This window comes from Pleurodeles waltl, chromosome 4_2, assembly GCF_031143425.1.
Source record: "Pleurodeles waltl isolate 20211129_DDA chromosome 4_2, aPleWal1.hap1.20221129, whole genome shotgun sequence".
NCBI classification, from domain to species: Eukaryota; Metazoa; Chordata; class Amphibia; order Caudata; family Salamandridae; genus Pleurodeles; species Pleurodeles waltl.
The window spans coordinates 284,645,423-284,661,609 of record NC_090443.1 but is presented as its reverse complement, the minus strand read 5'-3'; the positions used below and the strand labels follow the sequence as shown (position 1 = coordinate 284,661,609).

Sequence of the window (16,187 nt, the reverse complement as noted above, 5' to 3'; positions counted from 1 at the left end):
CGGGTTTAAGCGATGTAAGCCGCAGCCATGCATGTCTCATGAGCGCTATACCATGAGCATAGTTATGTGCGGATAGAGTTGAAGCATCTGCCGCAGCACTTATGATCTGGTTAGAAACCATTGCTCCCTCGCTCACGACCTCTAGGAAATCTTCCCTTTTGTCCCTAGGGAGATGCTCTGAGAACTGTAGTATAGAGTCCCAGAGGGATCGATCATATCTCCCTAATAAAGCAGTGGCACTGGCTGCTTTCATGGTGATAGATGCCGTCGAGCATACTTTTCTTCCTGCAGCATCGATCTTTCTGCTTTCTTTGTCTGGGGGAGCAGAGGAAGACGGTGACGTCGAATGCGATTTCTTCGCTGCCACTATAACTACCGAGTCTGGTACTGGGTCCGACCTCAAGAATAGAGGATCTTGCTCTGGTGGACGGTACTTTTTAATGAGTCTGGAAGGAGCAGACTTTGTTGTAGCCGGCGTGAGAAAAATGTCCATTGCCGGTTCAATAAGACCCGGAACCAGTGGAAGTAAAGGTCGTGAAGATGTCCTTTGATGCAAGGTCTCAAAGATTACTGATGTCGATTGGGCTGGAGCTGCTAGCGGGATATTCAGCTTGGTTGCCCCTCTCACTAAGACCTCCTGAAATGTGTTGACATCATCTATGGGAGACACTCTTGGGGATGGTGAGTCTGATAAGGTTGGAGAGTAGTCTCATGTGGACGATGAAGAATGTCCATGATGTGATTGACGACGGTGCCTTGAGGTAGATGTACGTCTCGAGGAATAACCAGAACGCCCTGCAGATCGCGTTGGAGTCCTCGGAACAGGTTCTGGAGGAGGCGCCGGAAGAGGAGCCGTAGGTGTTACCGGCGTCTGTGGTAAAGGCGACTGCCTTTGTGAGAGCTGTGGTGATGCTGGAAGTAGGATAAGCGAGGCCGAGGATTCTGAGGTTGTATAAACCCTTCTAGGCCTCTTAGATGGTCTTCTCGACGTCAAAGCACTCCTCGACGTCGAACTGCGGTGACGCCTAGTGCCTCTAGACGTCGACTCGTCTCGCCGCTGAGAACCTCTCGACGACGAACCTCGACGTCGGTGCAGTGACGGTGAACGCCTCCGACGGCGAACACTCTCTCTCGACGGCGATCTCCCTCGCCGTGTCGACGGCGAGCCCGACTCGGATCTCCTTGACGTGGACTGTGTTCGCCGTGTCAACGGCGACCCAGATCCTCTCGACGTCGGGTGTCTTCGCCGCCTCGACGGCGAAATAGCTGTCGACGGCGAACGATGTCGTTTTCTCGCCGGCGAACATGTTGGCGCCGTTCCCTGCTTCGACGTCGACGCTCTCGACGACGTCGGAGATCTATGTCGTTTTTCAGCAGGTCTGGAAGGAGTCATGGAGGAAACCGGTTGAGCCCTGGTAGAAGTCTGACCTTCTCCTCGCTCTGTAATGGAATGGCCACTTTTTCTCCTGTCCTCTTTCGCCTGGAGTCGGATCTTCTCTCTGTCACGAAGGGTTCTTCTAGAGAAGGTTTTACAGATGTCACACGACTCCGGTTTGTGGCTGGATGGAAGACAAATTATACAGACCCTATGTGGATCTGTTTTAGCCTTCTTTCTTCCACAAGAAGGACATTTATCAAAAAGTGAAGGCATTTCTAACTAGAAAAACCTCAAAATTCTGTCAGAATTTAACAGAAATCAGTAGAAAATGATCACTCAAAGGTAAAAACGTCGAGTGAAAATGAAATTCAGAAGATATTTCAATGAATTTCTGTCACAAAAGCTTTTGTGAGGTAGAGCTCAATGCTTCAGGGTCCTGTCAGCAGGAGCCGGAAAAAAGAACTGAGGCAACTGCCTTTTGCTGTGCATGATGGGAAACAGGAAGACTTTGCTTTTCTTAAAGGCACAGCTCTATTTACATTCTGTATAATGGCAGCCTATGGGCTACACTGCCCTGCATTGTTTTATTCTCATCAGAGGTGTAAATAAAGTATGAGAATGTATTTGTTATTACATTTCTAGAATAAATAGGTGTTTGAACATGAATTTACACTACTATTGATTTTCTTTTCAACAATTTGGCCTGTGTAGCTATTCACATAGGCTGCACAATGTTATTCTTAAGTGTTTTTTGACAGACCTTTTCTTTAAACGGCTGGTGTTTGCACTTAAGAATATACTTCACATCAGTGCTCCGGGGTCCCCGCAGGCGCGCGGAACTATTCAATGCTTATGACTATACATGGAAATCCCCTACGAGAGAAGTACCAGTTACAAGGGACTTATCTGGATGCCAGGGTCTGCCAATTGTGGATACAAAAGTACAGGTTAGGGAAAGAACACTGGTGCTGGGGCCTGGTTAGCAGGCCTCAGCACACTTTCAATTGTAAACATAGCATCAGCAAAGGCAAAAAGTCAGGGGGCAACCATGCCAAGGAGGCATTTCCTTACACAACCCCCCCCCAAACGAAAGAGGATGAGACTAACCTTTCCCAAGAGAGTCTTCATTTTCTAAGTGGAAGAACCTGGAAAGGCCATCTGCATTGGCATGGGCAGTCCCAGGTCTGTGTTCCACTATAAAGTCCATTCCCTGTAGGGAGATGGACCACCTCAACAGTTTAGGATTTTCACCTTTCATTTGCATCAGCCATTTGAGAGGTCTGTGGTCAGTTTGAACTAGGAAGTGAGTCCCAAAGAGGTATGGTCTCAGCTTCTTCGGGGACCAAACCACAGCAAAGGCCTCCCTCTCAATGGCACTCCAACGCTGCTCCCTGGGGAGTAACCTCCTGCTAATGAAAGCAACAGGCTGGTAAAGGCCATCATTTGTTTGGGACAAAACTGCCCCTATCCCATGTTCAGAGGCATCAGTCTGCACAATGAACTGCTTAGAATAGTCTGGAGCTTTTAGAACTGGTGCTGAGCACATTGCTTGTTTCAGGGTGTCAAAGGCCTGTTGGCATTCCACAGTCCAGTTCACTTTCTTGGGCATTTTCTTGGAGGTGAGTTCAGTGAGGGCTGTCACAATGGATCCATATCCCTTCACAAACCTCCTGTAATACCCAGTCAAGCCAAGGAATGCCCTGACTTGAGTCTGGGTTTTTGGAGCTACCCAGTCCAGAATAGTCTGGATCTTGGGTTGGAGTGGCTGAACTTGGCCTCCACCTACAAGGTGGCCCAAGTAAACCACAGTTCCCTGCCCTATCTGGCATTTGGATGCCTTGATAGAGAGGCCTGCAGATTGCAGAGCCTTCAAAACCTTCTTCAGGTGGACCAGGTGATCCTGCCAGGTGGAGCTAAAGACAGCAATATCATCAAGATAAGCTGTGCTAAAGGACTCCAAGCCAGCAAGGACTTGATTCACCAACCTTTGGAAGGTGGCAGGGGCATTCTTTAAACCAAAGGGCATAACAGTAAACTGATAATGCCCATCAGGTGTGGAGAATGCTGTTTTCTCTTTTGCTCCAGGTGCCATTTTTATTTGCCAGTACCCTGCTGTCAAGTCAAAGGTACTTAGGAATTTGGCAGCACCTAATTTATCTATGAGCTCATCAGCTCTTGGAATTGGATGAGCATCTGTCTTGGTGACAGAATTGAGCCCTCTGTAGTCCACACAAAACCTCATCTCTTTCTTTCCATCTTTGGTGTGAGGTTTGGGGACTAAGACCACTGGGCTAGCCCAGGGGCTGTCAGAGCGCTCAATTACTCCCAATTCCAGCATCTTGTGGACTTCCACCTTGATGCTTTCCTTAACATGGTCAGATTGTCTAAAGATTTTGTTCTTGACAGGCATGCTGTCTCCTGTGTCCACATCATGGGTACACAGGGGTGTCTGACCAGGGGTTAAGGAGAAGAGTTCAGGAAACTGTTGTAGGACTCTCCTACAATCAGCTTGCTGTTGGCCAGAGAGGGTGTCTGAGTAGATCACTCCATCTACTGTGCCATCTTTTGGGTCTGATGACAGAAGATCAGGGAGAGGTTCACTCTCTGCCTCCTGATCCTCATCTGTTACCATCAACAGATTCACATCAGCCCTGTCATGGAAGAGCTTAAGGCGGTTCACATGGATCACCCTCTTGGGGCTCCTGCTTGTGCCCAGGTCCACTAGGTAGGTGACCTGACTCTTCCTTTCTAGTACTGGGTAAGGGCCACTCCATTTGTCCTGGAGTGCCCTGGGAGCCACAGGCTCCAGAACCCAGACTTTCTGCCCTGGTTGGAACTCAACCAGTGCAGCCTTTTGGTCATACCAAAACTTCTGGAGCTGTTGGCTGGCCTCAAGGTTTTTGGTTGCCTTTTCCATGTACTCTGCCATTCTAGAGCGAAGGCCAAGTACATAGTCCACTATGTCTTGTTTAGGCTCATGGAGAGGTCTCTCCCAGCCTTCTTTAACAAGAGCAAGTGGTCCTCTTACAGGATGACCAAACAGAAGTTCAAAGGGTGAGAATCCTACTCCCTTCTGTGGCACCTCTCTGTAAGCGAAAAGCAGACATGGCAAGAGGACATCCCATCTCCTTTTGAGTTTTTCTGGGAGCCCCATGATCATGCCCTTTAATGTCTTGTTGAATCTCTCAACTAAGCCATTAGTTTGTGGATGGTAAGGTGTAGTGAATTTATAAGTCACTCCACACTCATTCCACATATGTTTCAGGTATGCTGACATGAAGTTGGTACCTCTGTCAGACACCACCTCCTTAGGGAAACCCACTCTGGTAAAGATACCAATGAGGGCCTTGGCTACTGCAGGGGCAGTAGTCGACCTAAGGGGAATAGCTTCAGGATACCTGGTAGCATGATCCACTACTACCAGGATATACATATTTCCTGAGGCTGTGGGAGGTTCCAGTGGACCAACTATGTCCACATCCACTCTTTCAAAGGGGACCGCCACCACTGGAAGTGGAATGAGGGGGGCCTTTGGGGGCCCACCTGTCTTACCACTGGCTTGACAGGTGGGGCAGGAGAGGCAGAACTCCTTAACCATGTTGGACATATTGGGCCAGTAGAAGTGGTTGACTAACCTCTCCCACGTCTTGGTTTGTCCCAAATGTCCAGCAAGGGGAATGTCATGGGCCAATGTTAGGATGAACTCTCTGAACAGCTGAGGCACTACCACTCTCCTAGTGGCACCAGGTTTGGGGTCTCTGGCCTCAGTGTACAGGAGTCCATCTTCCCAATAGACCCTATGTGTTCCATTTTTCTTGCCTTTGGACTCTTCAGCAGCTTGCTGCCTAAGGCCTTCAAGAGAGGGACAGGTTTCTTGTCCCTTACACAGCTCCTCCCTTGAGGGTCCCCCTGGGCCTAAGAGCTCAACCTGATAAGGTTCAAGCTCCAAAGGCTCAGTTCCCTCAGAGGGCAGAACTTCTTCCTGAGAAGAGAGGTTCCCTTTCTTTTGCTGTGTTGCAGTTGGTTTCCCAACTGACTTTCCTGTTCTCTTGGTAGGCTGGGCCATTTTTCCAGACTCCAGCTCTACTTTTTCACCCTGTGCCTTGCATTGTGCTCTTGTTTTCACACACACCAGTTCAGGGATACCCAGCATTGCTGCATGGGTTTTTAGTTCTACCTCAGCCCATGCTGAGGACTCCAGGTCATTTCCAAGCAGACAGTCCACTGGGATATTTGAGGAGACCACCACCTGTTTCAGGCCATTGACCCCTCCCCATTCTAAAGTAACTATTGCCATGGGATGTACTTTTCTCTGATTGTCAGCGTTGGTGACTGTGTAAGTTTTTCCAGTCAGGTATTGGCCAGGGGAAACCAGTTTCTCTGTCACCATGGTGACACTGGCACCTGTATCCCTCAGGCCCTCTATTCTAGTCCCATTAATTAAGAGTTGCTGTCTGTATTTTTGCATGTTAGGCGGCCAGACAGCTAGTGTGGCTAAATCCACCCCACCCTCAGAAACTAGAGTAGCTTCAGTGTGGACCCTGATTTGCTCTGGGCACACTGTTGATCCCACTTGGAGACTAGCCATACCAGTGTTACCTGGATGGGAGTTTGGAGTGGAACCTTTCTTGGGACAGGCCTTGTCTCCAGTTTGGTGTCCATGCTGTTTACAGCTATGACACCAGGCCTTTTTGGGATCAAAGTTTTTACCCTTGTACCCATTGTTTTGTGAAGAGGCTCTGGGCCCACCCTCCTGTGCAGGTTTTTGGGGGCCTGTAGAAGACTCTTTACTATTTTTAGTTTTGGTTGTCTCATCACTCTTCCCCTGGGGAGTCTTTGTGACCCCTTTCTTTTGGTCACCCCCTGTTGAAGTCTTGGACACCCTTGTCTTGACCCAATGGTCCGCCTTCTTTCCCAATTCTTGGGGAGAAATTGGTCCTAGGTCTACCAGATGCTGATGCAGTTTATCATTGAAACAATTACTTAATAGGTGTTCTTTCACAAATAAATTGTACAGCCCATCATAATTACTTACACCACTGCCTTGAATCCAACCATCTAGTGTTTTCACTGAGTAGTCTACAAAGTCAACCCAGGTCTGGCTCGAGGATTTTTGAGCCCCCCTGAATCTAATCCTATACTCCTCAGTGGAGAATCCAAAGCCCTCAATCAGGGTACCCTTCATGAGGTCATAAGATTCTGCATCTTGTCCAGAGAGTGTGAGGAGTCTATCCCTACACTTTCCTGTGAACATTTCCCAAAGGAGAGCACCCCAGTGAGATCTGTTCACTTTTCTGGTTACACAAGCCCTCTCAAAAGCTGTGAACCATTTGGTGATGTCATCACCATCTTCATATTTAGTTACAATCCCTTTAGGGATTTTCAACATGTCAGGAGAATCTCTGACCCTATTTATGTTGCTGCCACCATTGATGGGTCCTAGGCCCATCTCTTGTCTTTCCCTCTCTATGGCTAGGATCTGTCTTTCCAAAGCCAATCTTTTGGCCATCCTGGCTAACTGGATGTCCTCTTCACTGGGGTTATCCTCCGTGATTTCAGAGGTGTTGGTCTCTCCTGTGAGGGAACCAGCATCTCTGACTATTATTTTTGGAGTCAGGGTTTGAGGGACCATGTTCTCCCTAGATAGGATTGGTAGGGGGGAATTTTCCTCCAAGTCACTATCCTCTTCCTCTGAGTTGCCACCCTCAGAGGGGTTGGCCTTTTCAAACTCTGCCAAAAGCTCCTGGAGCTGTATTTTGGTAGGTTTGGGGCCCATTGTTATTTTCTTTATTTTACAGAGTGACCTTAGCTCCCTCATCTTAAGATGGAGGTAAGGTGTGGTGTCGAGTTCCACCACAGTCACATCTGTGCTAGACATTTTGCTTCTAAAAGTTGGAATACTTTTTAAGAATCTACAACTGGTTCTAGAATCTAATTCAAACTTTTACAAACTTTTAAACTCTAAAAGAAATGCTAAACAGGATCTAACACAAGGCCCTAGCAGGTCTTTTAAGAATTTAGAAAACTTTTCAAATTGCAAAAATCAATTTCTAATGACAATTTTGGAATTTGTCGTGTGATCAGGTATTGGCTGAGTAGTCCAGCAAATGCAAAGTCTTGTACCCCACCGCTGATCCACCAATGTAGGAAGTTGGCTCTGTATGTGCTATTTCAAAGTAAGGAATAGCCTGCACAGAGTCCAAGGGTTCCCCTTAGAGGTAAAATAGTGGTAAAAATAGATAATACTAATGCTCTATTTTGTGGTAGTGTGGTCGAGCAGTAGGCTTATCCAAGGAGTAGTGTTAAGCATTTGTTGTACATACACATAGACAATAAATGAGGTACACACACTCAGAGACAAATCCAGCCAATAGGTTTTGTTATAGAAAAATATATTTTCTTAGTTTATTTTAAGAACCACAGGTTCAAATTCTACATGTAATATCTCATTCGAAAGGTATTGCAGGTAAGTACTTTAGGAACTTTAAATCATAAAAATTGCATGTATACTTTTCAAGTTATTGACAAATAGCTATTTTAAAAGTGGACACTTAGTGCAATTTTCACAGTTCCTGGGGGAGGTAAGTTTTTGTTAGTTTTACCAGGTAAGTAAGACACTTACAGGGTTCAGTTCTTGGTCCAAGGTAGCCCACCGTTGGGAGTTCAGAGCAACCCCAAAGTCACCACACCAGCAGCTCAGGGCCGGTCAGGTGCAGAGTTCAAAGGGGTGCCCAAAACGCATAGGCTAGAATGGAGAGAAGGGGGTGCCCCGGTTCCGGTCTACTTGCAGGTAAGTACCCGCGTCTTCGGAGGGCAGACCAGGGGGGTTTTGTAGGGCACCGGGGGGGACACAAGCCCACACAGGAATTTCACCCTCAGCAGCGCGGGGGCGGCCGGGTGCAGTGTAGAAACAAGCGTCGGGTTTGTAGTGTTAGTCTATGGGAGATCTCGGGATCTCTTCAGCGCTGCAGGCAGGCAAGGGGGGGGTTCCTCGGGGAAAACCTCCACTTGGGCAAGGGAGAGGGACTCCTGGGGGTCACTTCTCCAACGAAAGTCCGGTCCTTCAGGTCCTGGGGGCTGCGGGTGCAGGGTCTCTCCCAGGCGTCGGGACTTTGGATTCAAAGAGTCGCGGTCAGGGGAAGCCTCGGGATTCCCTCTGCAGGCGGCGCTGTGGGGGCTCAGGGGGGACAGGTTTTTGTACTCACAGTATCAGAGTAGTCCTGGGGTCCCTCCTGAGGTGTTGGATCTCCACCAGCCGAGTCGGGGTTGCCGGGTGCAGTGTTGCAAGTCTCCCGCTTCTTGCGGGGAGCTTGCAGGGTTCTTTCAAGGCTGCTGGAAACAAAGTTGCAGCCTTTCTTGGAGCAGGTCCGCTGTCCTCGGGAGTTTCTTGTCTTTTCGAAGCAGGGGCAGTCCTCAGAGGATGTCGAGGTCGCTGGTCCCTTTGGAAGGCGTCGCTGGAGCAGGATCTTTGGAAGGCAGGAGACAGGCCGGTGAGTTTCTGGAGCCAAGGCAGTAGTCGTCTTCTGGTCTTCCTCTGCAGGGGTTTTCAGCTAGGCAGTCCTCCTTCTTGTAGTTGCAGGAATCTAATTTTCTAGGGTTCAGGGTAGCCCTTAAATACTAAATTTAAGGGCGTGTTTAGGTCTGGGGGGTTAGTAGCCAATGGCTACTAGCCCTGAGGGTGGGTACACCCTCTTTGTGTCTCCTCCCAAGGGGAGGGGGTCACAATCCTAACCCTATTGGGGGAATCCTCCATCTGCAAGATGGAGGATTTCTAAAAGTTAGAGTCACCTCAGCTCAGGACACCTTAGGGGCTGTCCTGACTGGCCAGTGACTCCTCCTTGTTATTCTCATTATTTTCTCCGGCCTTGCCGCCAAAAGTAGGGGCCGGGCCGGAGGGGGCGGGCAACTCCACTAGCTGGAGTGTCCTGCGGTGCTGTGACAAAGGGGTGAGCCTTTGAGGCTCACCGCCAGGTGTTACAGCTCCTGCCTGGGGGAGGTGTTAGCATCTCCACCCAGTGCAGGCTTTGTTACTGGCCTCAGAGTGACAAAGGCACTCTCCCCATGGGGCCAGCAACATGTCTCTAGTGTGGCAGGCTGCTGGAACTAGTCAGCCTACACAGATAGTCGGTTAAGTTTCAGGGGGCACCTCTAAGGTGCCCTCTGGGGTGTATTTTGCAATAAAATGTACACTGGCATCAGTGTGCATTTATTGTGCTGAGAAGTTTGATACCAAACTTCCCAGTTTTCAGTGTAGCCATTATGGTGCTGTGGAGTTCGTGTTTGACCGACTCCCAGACCATATACTCTTATGGCTACCCTGCACTTACAATGTCTAAGGTTTTGTTTAGACACTGTAGGGGTACCATGCTCATGCACTGGTACCCTCACCTATGGTATAGTGCACCCTGCCTTAGGGCTGTAAGGCCTGCTAGAGGGGTGTCTTACCTATACTGCATAGGCAGTGAGAGGCTGGCATGGCACCCTGAGGGGAGTGCCATGTCGACTTACTCGTTTTGTCCTCACTAGCACACACAAGCTGGCAAGCAGTGTGTCTGTGCTGAGTGAGAGGTCCCCAGGGTGGCATAAGACATGCTGCAGCCCTTAGAGACCTTCCTTGGCATCAGGGCCCTTGGTACCAGAAGTACCAGTTACAAGGGACTTATCTGGATGCCAGGGTCTGCCAATTGTGGATACAAAAGTACAGGTTAGGGAAAGAACACTGGTGCTGGGGCCTGGTTAGCAGGCCTCAGCACACTTTCAATTGTAAACATAGCATCAGCAAAGGCAAAAAGTCAGGGGGCAACCATGCCAAGGAGGCATTTCCTTACAATCCTTAATACACTAATCCTTGTTAACGGGAGAGAAGAATTGTCTCCTCAACAGTAGTCTACTTCAGACAAACAACGAAGTCCAACATTTATAAGATAAATCAGCTACAATGTATCAAAGCGGTTATGTTCTGATAATCGTGTATACAGAATAAACCACAAACAATGTGGTGCTCGTAAAAACAAGTGCGTAGTGACGGTGCAGTGCTAAGGAGTTTGTGAAAAAATGAAACTAAGCTGGCTCATATACACCTTAGATCAATACGTCTCTCAGAATGCGAGAGCGCAGGGAGGGCCACCCAATTATCTCACTGAAATTTTAAATCACAGCAGGGAATTAACAGTTGCTCTTGGCCATATCATTAAGCATCACAGAAAGGTTGTGACAGATTTGCTTTAGGCTACGCATTTAAGATATAATGAATAAGCATGCTGGCCCTGCCAGATTGATTTTCCAAGTATTCTCCTTATACTAATCGATGTGCATCTGACACCACCCAGATGAAAACCCCACTGGAATCATTTAATATAAGAGGGGAAAAAAACACCAATAACAATTGGACTACCATTGCTTTGATTGACAAAGAAATGGGTGGAATTTTACATTGTAAACTCACCATAATTTACTTCTAAATTTACAGGCAGCCATCTATGACCGCAAGTGTACCTAAGCCATCTTTGTATTTCATTTTTTCAGAAATTCACAAGCACTGCACCGTCAATAGGCACTTGTTTTTATGAGCACCTAGTAGTTTTCATTTTTTTTCTTTATACAAGTCTATAATACTATGATCTTTGATACATTACAATTGATTTACCTTACAAAGGCTGGAAGATCTCTTATGTCTGAAGGAAAATACTGTCTGGGAGGAAGGAATTTCACGTTACCATTAACAAGGAACAATGTTATAAGGTTTCTTCTGTAAGAACCCCTATTTTGTATAACTCTAGCATAGGCAAAAAAACACTACAAGAACCACTTCACTGAAGCAACCTCCTGCAGACTAAACCCAACCATAGCAACAATGGACAAGGAAGCAGAATACTAACATTCACTGGTAGCATGCCTCACCCAGCAGAGGTCCATACCACATAGCTCAGCTATAGGCATTGCAGATTTGAAGAGGATTGAAACCTGCAACCACAACCCTTCAGTAGGTTCCTACAGTTACCTTACTACACAGAGCATAGTCTGCAATCTTCCACAAGCAGAAGCCACAGAGTTAGAACTGCAGCCTCCAGCACTCCCCAACCGAAGAATGCGTCCGTGCAAAAGCTGGGACAGCACAGCTACTCCCTTACCCGCGGCTGCACGTCCTTCAGCATGGCACTAGCGTCATCATCGTAGTCCAGTTTGCAAGCCATGGCCAGATCGTGGGCTGAATCTTCCCAGTGTCCCAGGAGCCTGAAAGGAAAATGCACTCTAATCACCAAAAGATGAAAACCATGGTAGATCATTATACATTGGGTGGCACAAGACTGATACAAGTCAAGTGCAACAGTACTGAGAGAAAGCACACAGGAGTTGGCAAGGACCTTGGTGCTAGGGATGTACGGGAGAAAGACCGGGTGCTCAGATATTTGAAGTGGCCAGAGATGGCTAGAGCACCTCAACAAGCACAGAGAAAACCAGAAAACAGACAAAAGCTTAGGAGAGAATTACAGCAGTAAAAGGGCAGACCTTATGGGTAATGGTGGAAAAGGAATAGACGTGAAATAGACGGTTTTGGGGGATTCAAACTGCATAGTTGCTGTACAATGTTTGTTCCTTTCTAGGGCTTAGTCCCCTTCCCTGCCTGACACTGCATGGTTCTAACAGAATATAGACTAACCAGTGCATATCTGTATACCCACACCTCAACCTATACAATTACCTTACCAGCATGGTCATCCCTCCTACCCCTAATTGCCAGGTCGTGGCATGCCCCCTATTTTGTCCCTACCCAAAAAGGGTGTCTTAACACTGCCAATCCAATCATTAGCACCCTTTACTGTCCTCGTGCTTGAATTAGTAGTTGGCAAGGACCTTAGTGCTAGGGATATATAGGAAAAATACCAGGTGCTTGGAGCTGTGGCACGGCCAGAAAGGGCTACAGCAGCACATCAACACAGAAGAACACAGAAAATAGATTAAAGCTTAGGAGAGAATTACAGCAGTAAAAGGGCACAAAGCATAGGTGTAAGGAAATGCCTCCTTGGCATGGTTACCCCTGACTTTTTGCCTTGGCTGATGCTGAGTTTTTATTTTAAAGTGTGCTGAGGCCTGCTAACCAGGCCCCAGCACCAGTGTTCTTTCCCTAACCTTTACTTTTGTTTCCACAATTGGCACACCCTGGCATCCAGGTAAGTCCCTTGTAACTGGTACCACTGGTACCAAGGGCCCTGATGCCAGGGAAGGTCTCTAAGGGATGCAGAATGCCTTATGCCACGCTGGGGACCCCTCACTCAGCACAGACACACTGCTTGCCAGCTTGTGTGTGCTGGTGAGGACAAAACGAGTAAGTCGACATGGCACTCCCCTCAGGGTGCCATGCCAACCTCACACTGCCTATGCAGTATAGATAAGTCACCCCTCTAGAAGGCCTTACAGCCCTAAGGCAGGGTGCACAATACTATAGGTGAGGGCACCAGTGCATGAGCACTGTGCCCCTACAGTGTCTAAGCAAAACCTTAGACATTGTAAGTGCAGGGTAGCCATAAGAGTATATGGTCTGGGAGTCTCTCATACACGAACTCCACAGCACCATAATGGCTACACTGAAAACTGGGAAGTTTGGTATCAAACTTCTCAGCACAATAAATGCACACTGATGCCAGTGTACATTTTATTGTAACATACACCCCAGAGGGCACCTTAGAGGTGCCCCCTGAAACCTTAACCAACTACCCGTGTAGGTTGACTGGTTTTAGCAGCCTGCCACACTCGAGACATGTTGCTGGCCACATGGGGAGAGTGCCTTTGTCACTCTGTGGCTAGTAACAAAGCCTGTACTGGGTGGAGATGCTTATCACCTCCCCCTTACAGTTCCTGCAACACCTGGCAGTGAGCCTCAAGGCTCACCCCCTTTGTTACAGCACCCCAGGGCATTCCAGCTAGTGGAGTTGCCCGCCCCCTCCGGCCACGGCCCCACTTTTGGCAGCAAGGCCGGAGGAGTTAATGACAAAAACAAGGAGGTGTCACTGGCCAGTCAGGACAGCCCCTAAGGCAACCTGAGCTGAGGTGACTGACTTTTAGAAATCCTCCATCTTGCAGATGGAGGATTCCCCCAATAGGGATAGGAATGTGACCCCCTCCCCTTGGGAGGAGGCACAAAGAGGGTGTAGCCACCCTCAAGGCTAGTAGCCATTGGCTACTGCCCTCCCAGAACTAAACACACCCCTAAATTCTGTATTTAGGGGCTCCCCAGAACCTAGGAACTCATATTCCTGCAACCTAAGAAGAAGAGGACTGCTAAGCTGAAAAACCCTGCAGAGAAGACGGAGACACCAACTGCTTGGGCCCCAGCTCTACCGGCCTGTCTCCCCACTTTTAAAGACACTGACCAGCGACGCTTTCCCCAGGGACCAGCGACCTCTGAATCCTCAGAGGACTGCCCTGCTCTAGAAGGACCAAGAACTCCCGAGGACAGCGGCTCTGTTCACCCAAGACTGCAACTTTGTAACAAAGGAGCAACTTTAAAACAACTTGCGTTTCCCGCCGGAAGCGTGAGACTTGCTACTCTGCACCCGACGCCCCCGGCTCGACTTGTGGAGAAAAATCACTTCAGGGAGGACTCCCCGGCGACTGCGAGACCGTGAGTAGCCAGAGTTGCCCCCCTGAGCCCCCACAGCGACACCTGCAGAGGGAATCCCGAGGCTCCCCCTGACTTCGACTGCCTGTTCCTCAGATCCCGACGCCTGGAAAAGACTCTGCACCCGCAGCCCCCAGGACCTGAAGGATCCGAACTCCAGTGCAGGAGTGACCCCCAGGACGCCCTCTCCCTTGCCCAGGTGGTGGCTACCCCGAGGAGCCCCCCCCCCCAGCACCCCTTACCTGCATCGCTGAAGAGACCCCTTGGTCTCCCATTGAAATCTATTGGAAACCAGACGCGTGTTTGCACACTGCAAATAGAGCGAAGTGAAAGGGCTGCGTGCACCGCGCCCGGTGCTGGATCCCCGGCGCATCTCCAGCCTCCTGCGCTGGAGCAGTCACCCGGGGACAACGGAGCCGTAAAATAGACGAGTCCCCAGGGAAGACCCGAACCAGCTGGCCCCACACCGCTGAGGTGAGCCGTGCTTGCCTCTGACACCCTGCGGAGAGAAGGAAAGCGGAACACCGGTGAACTGACCAGGGGACAAGGAACAAAACTGGCGAGGCCCCTTGACTTGGGGCCCCTGGAAAACTAACTCTAGAGACCCCTACTCGGAGGTCTGACAGAGCACCACTGGGGGCATCTGAAGACAAGACTGTACAAACGCAGCATTAAGGTGAGAGCCTCTGGGAATCTAAGGAAACGCCCCCGGCCCTGGGAATCACCTGGGGAGATGAATCGAACCAGATCCCAGCAGGGACTATTTCCAAGAATCTGCACTAAGAGGGGGGTACCGAGACCAAAGCAAGAGTAAAAGTGCTCCACCCAGTTTCTTTCTGACCCCAACTTTGGATTGTGGGCTCCAAGAGTAACTCCTCACCTTGCCCCATCACTCGAGCAGACTGCAACGATCTGTAGAGAAACCACCTACATTTGGCACATGCACATCACCGCAAAATGGGCAAAACGGGCAGACGCCGTGCAGTACAGTCCTCTAGACTCTTAGGGCATTTGGAGGTAGTTCTGTCTGAGTTAGGAGTGAGATGCACTCCTTGCACCATTTCTTCACAGCTGCGCAGCACTTAGTGCCAGTTGCAACGTTTAGGTTTGCGCAAGTACACACGTTGGTCCTTCGCTGCATTGGCAGCAGCCCCGACATTCTGGACACAGGGCATTTGAGCCCCTTTGGGTTGGCCAGTTGACTAGGGGGTCCTGGTGGTTTGTAGGGCGCCAGGCCCCATTGTGTATTTGTGGTGCTAGGAAATGTATTTCTTGTAGTTTGATTTTCAGACCCTGTTCTGGCTACCTCTAAATTGTGTTTTAGGATTTTGAGGTTGTCTTACATACTTTGGGTTATGCTAGTGAAATTATGTTCCACCCTGTGCTTTTTGCCCATAATGCTGGTGATACTTAGGAGGTAAGTGTCTAATATTAGACTGTTGTGATTTTGGGCGTACAACGCGTTTGATACCGACTGTGATGCTGTGCTTTATGTGGTTTATATCTCAGGATGATAAGTACAGTGATTTTCCTCTTACACCACTCCAGCTTCAGTCCTATCTTGTTGAATCAGCCCTGTTCTTAAGTAACAACCTATCCCTAATCACCTCACTTTCCTGTCTCCACAATAACTCAGGTTCCTTCACCCGACGTATGGATTATGTGCCCCCGTCTTGCCCTCATACTTCTCCTCACCACCACCGTCCTAGTAACACCCTTCCCTTATCCCCACCACCCTCCTCCTCCCCAATTTCCCAACATGGCCACCGCTCGAATTAAGTCTGGAATTAATTGCTACAAAATCATCTACCCTTCTAACCTGACTAAAGCTGCAGCAAAACGTTTCAAGCATAACACCATTGAATATTTCCCCGATTCCCTTTTTGTCGATCAGTTTTACAATGGTCGATATGGGAGGCTCAAAAACGATCTAATTTTTTTCACGCACGACATACCCACTTGGTCTACCAGCTTTTACAATTCCTTTAACGTCGCCTCCTCCTCCTATATCCCCCATGGGAAACAGCTAAAAATTTCCCCCTCTGCAGGTTTTAACGGCTCCCTCACTATCTCACTCTATAACAACGGTACTGTTATGATCCAAGCCAAAGACACCTGTCTCTCTCTCTTCGACCGCCTCTTCCCTTCCCTACTCCCCTCCCCTGCGACCGGGCTATCACTTGACTCTCC

The 16,187-nt window shown here is 48.9% G+C and overlaps 1 protein-coding gene across 1 annotated transcript in view; it reads right to left on the bottom strand.

The window, feature by feature from the left end:
* Positions 1–16,187, bottom strand: part of ST13 (ST13 Hsp70 interacting protein) — a 165,064-nt gene that overhangs the window by 105,161 nt on the left and 43,716 nt on the right. Inside the window, exon 8 of the mRNA XM_069231143.1 lies at positions 11,509–11,611. Within this exon, the coding sequence (XP_069087244.1) occupies positions 11,509–11,611 (103 nt within the window). The remainder of the gene's footprint in view (positions 1–11,508; positions 11,612–16,187) is intronic.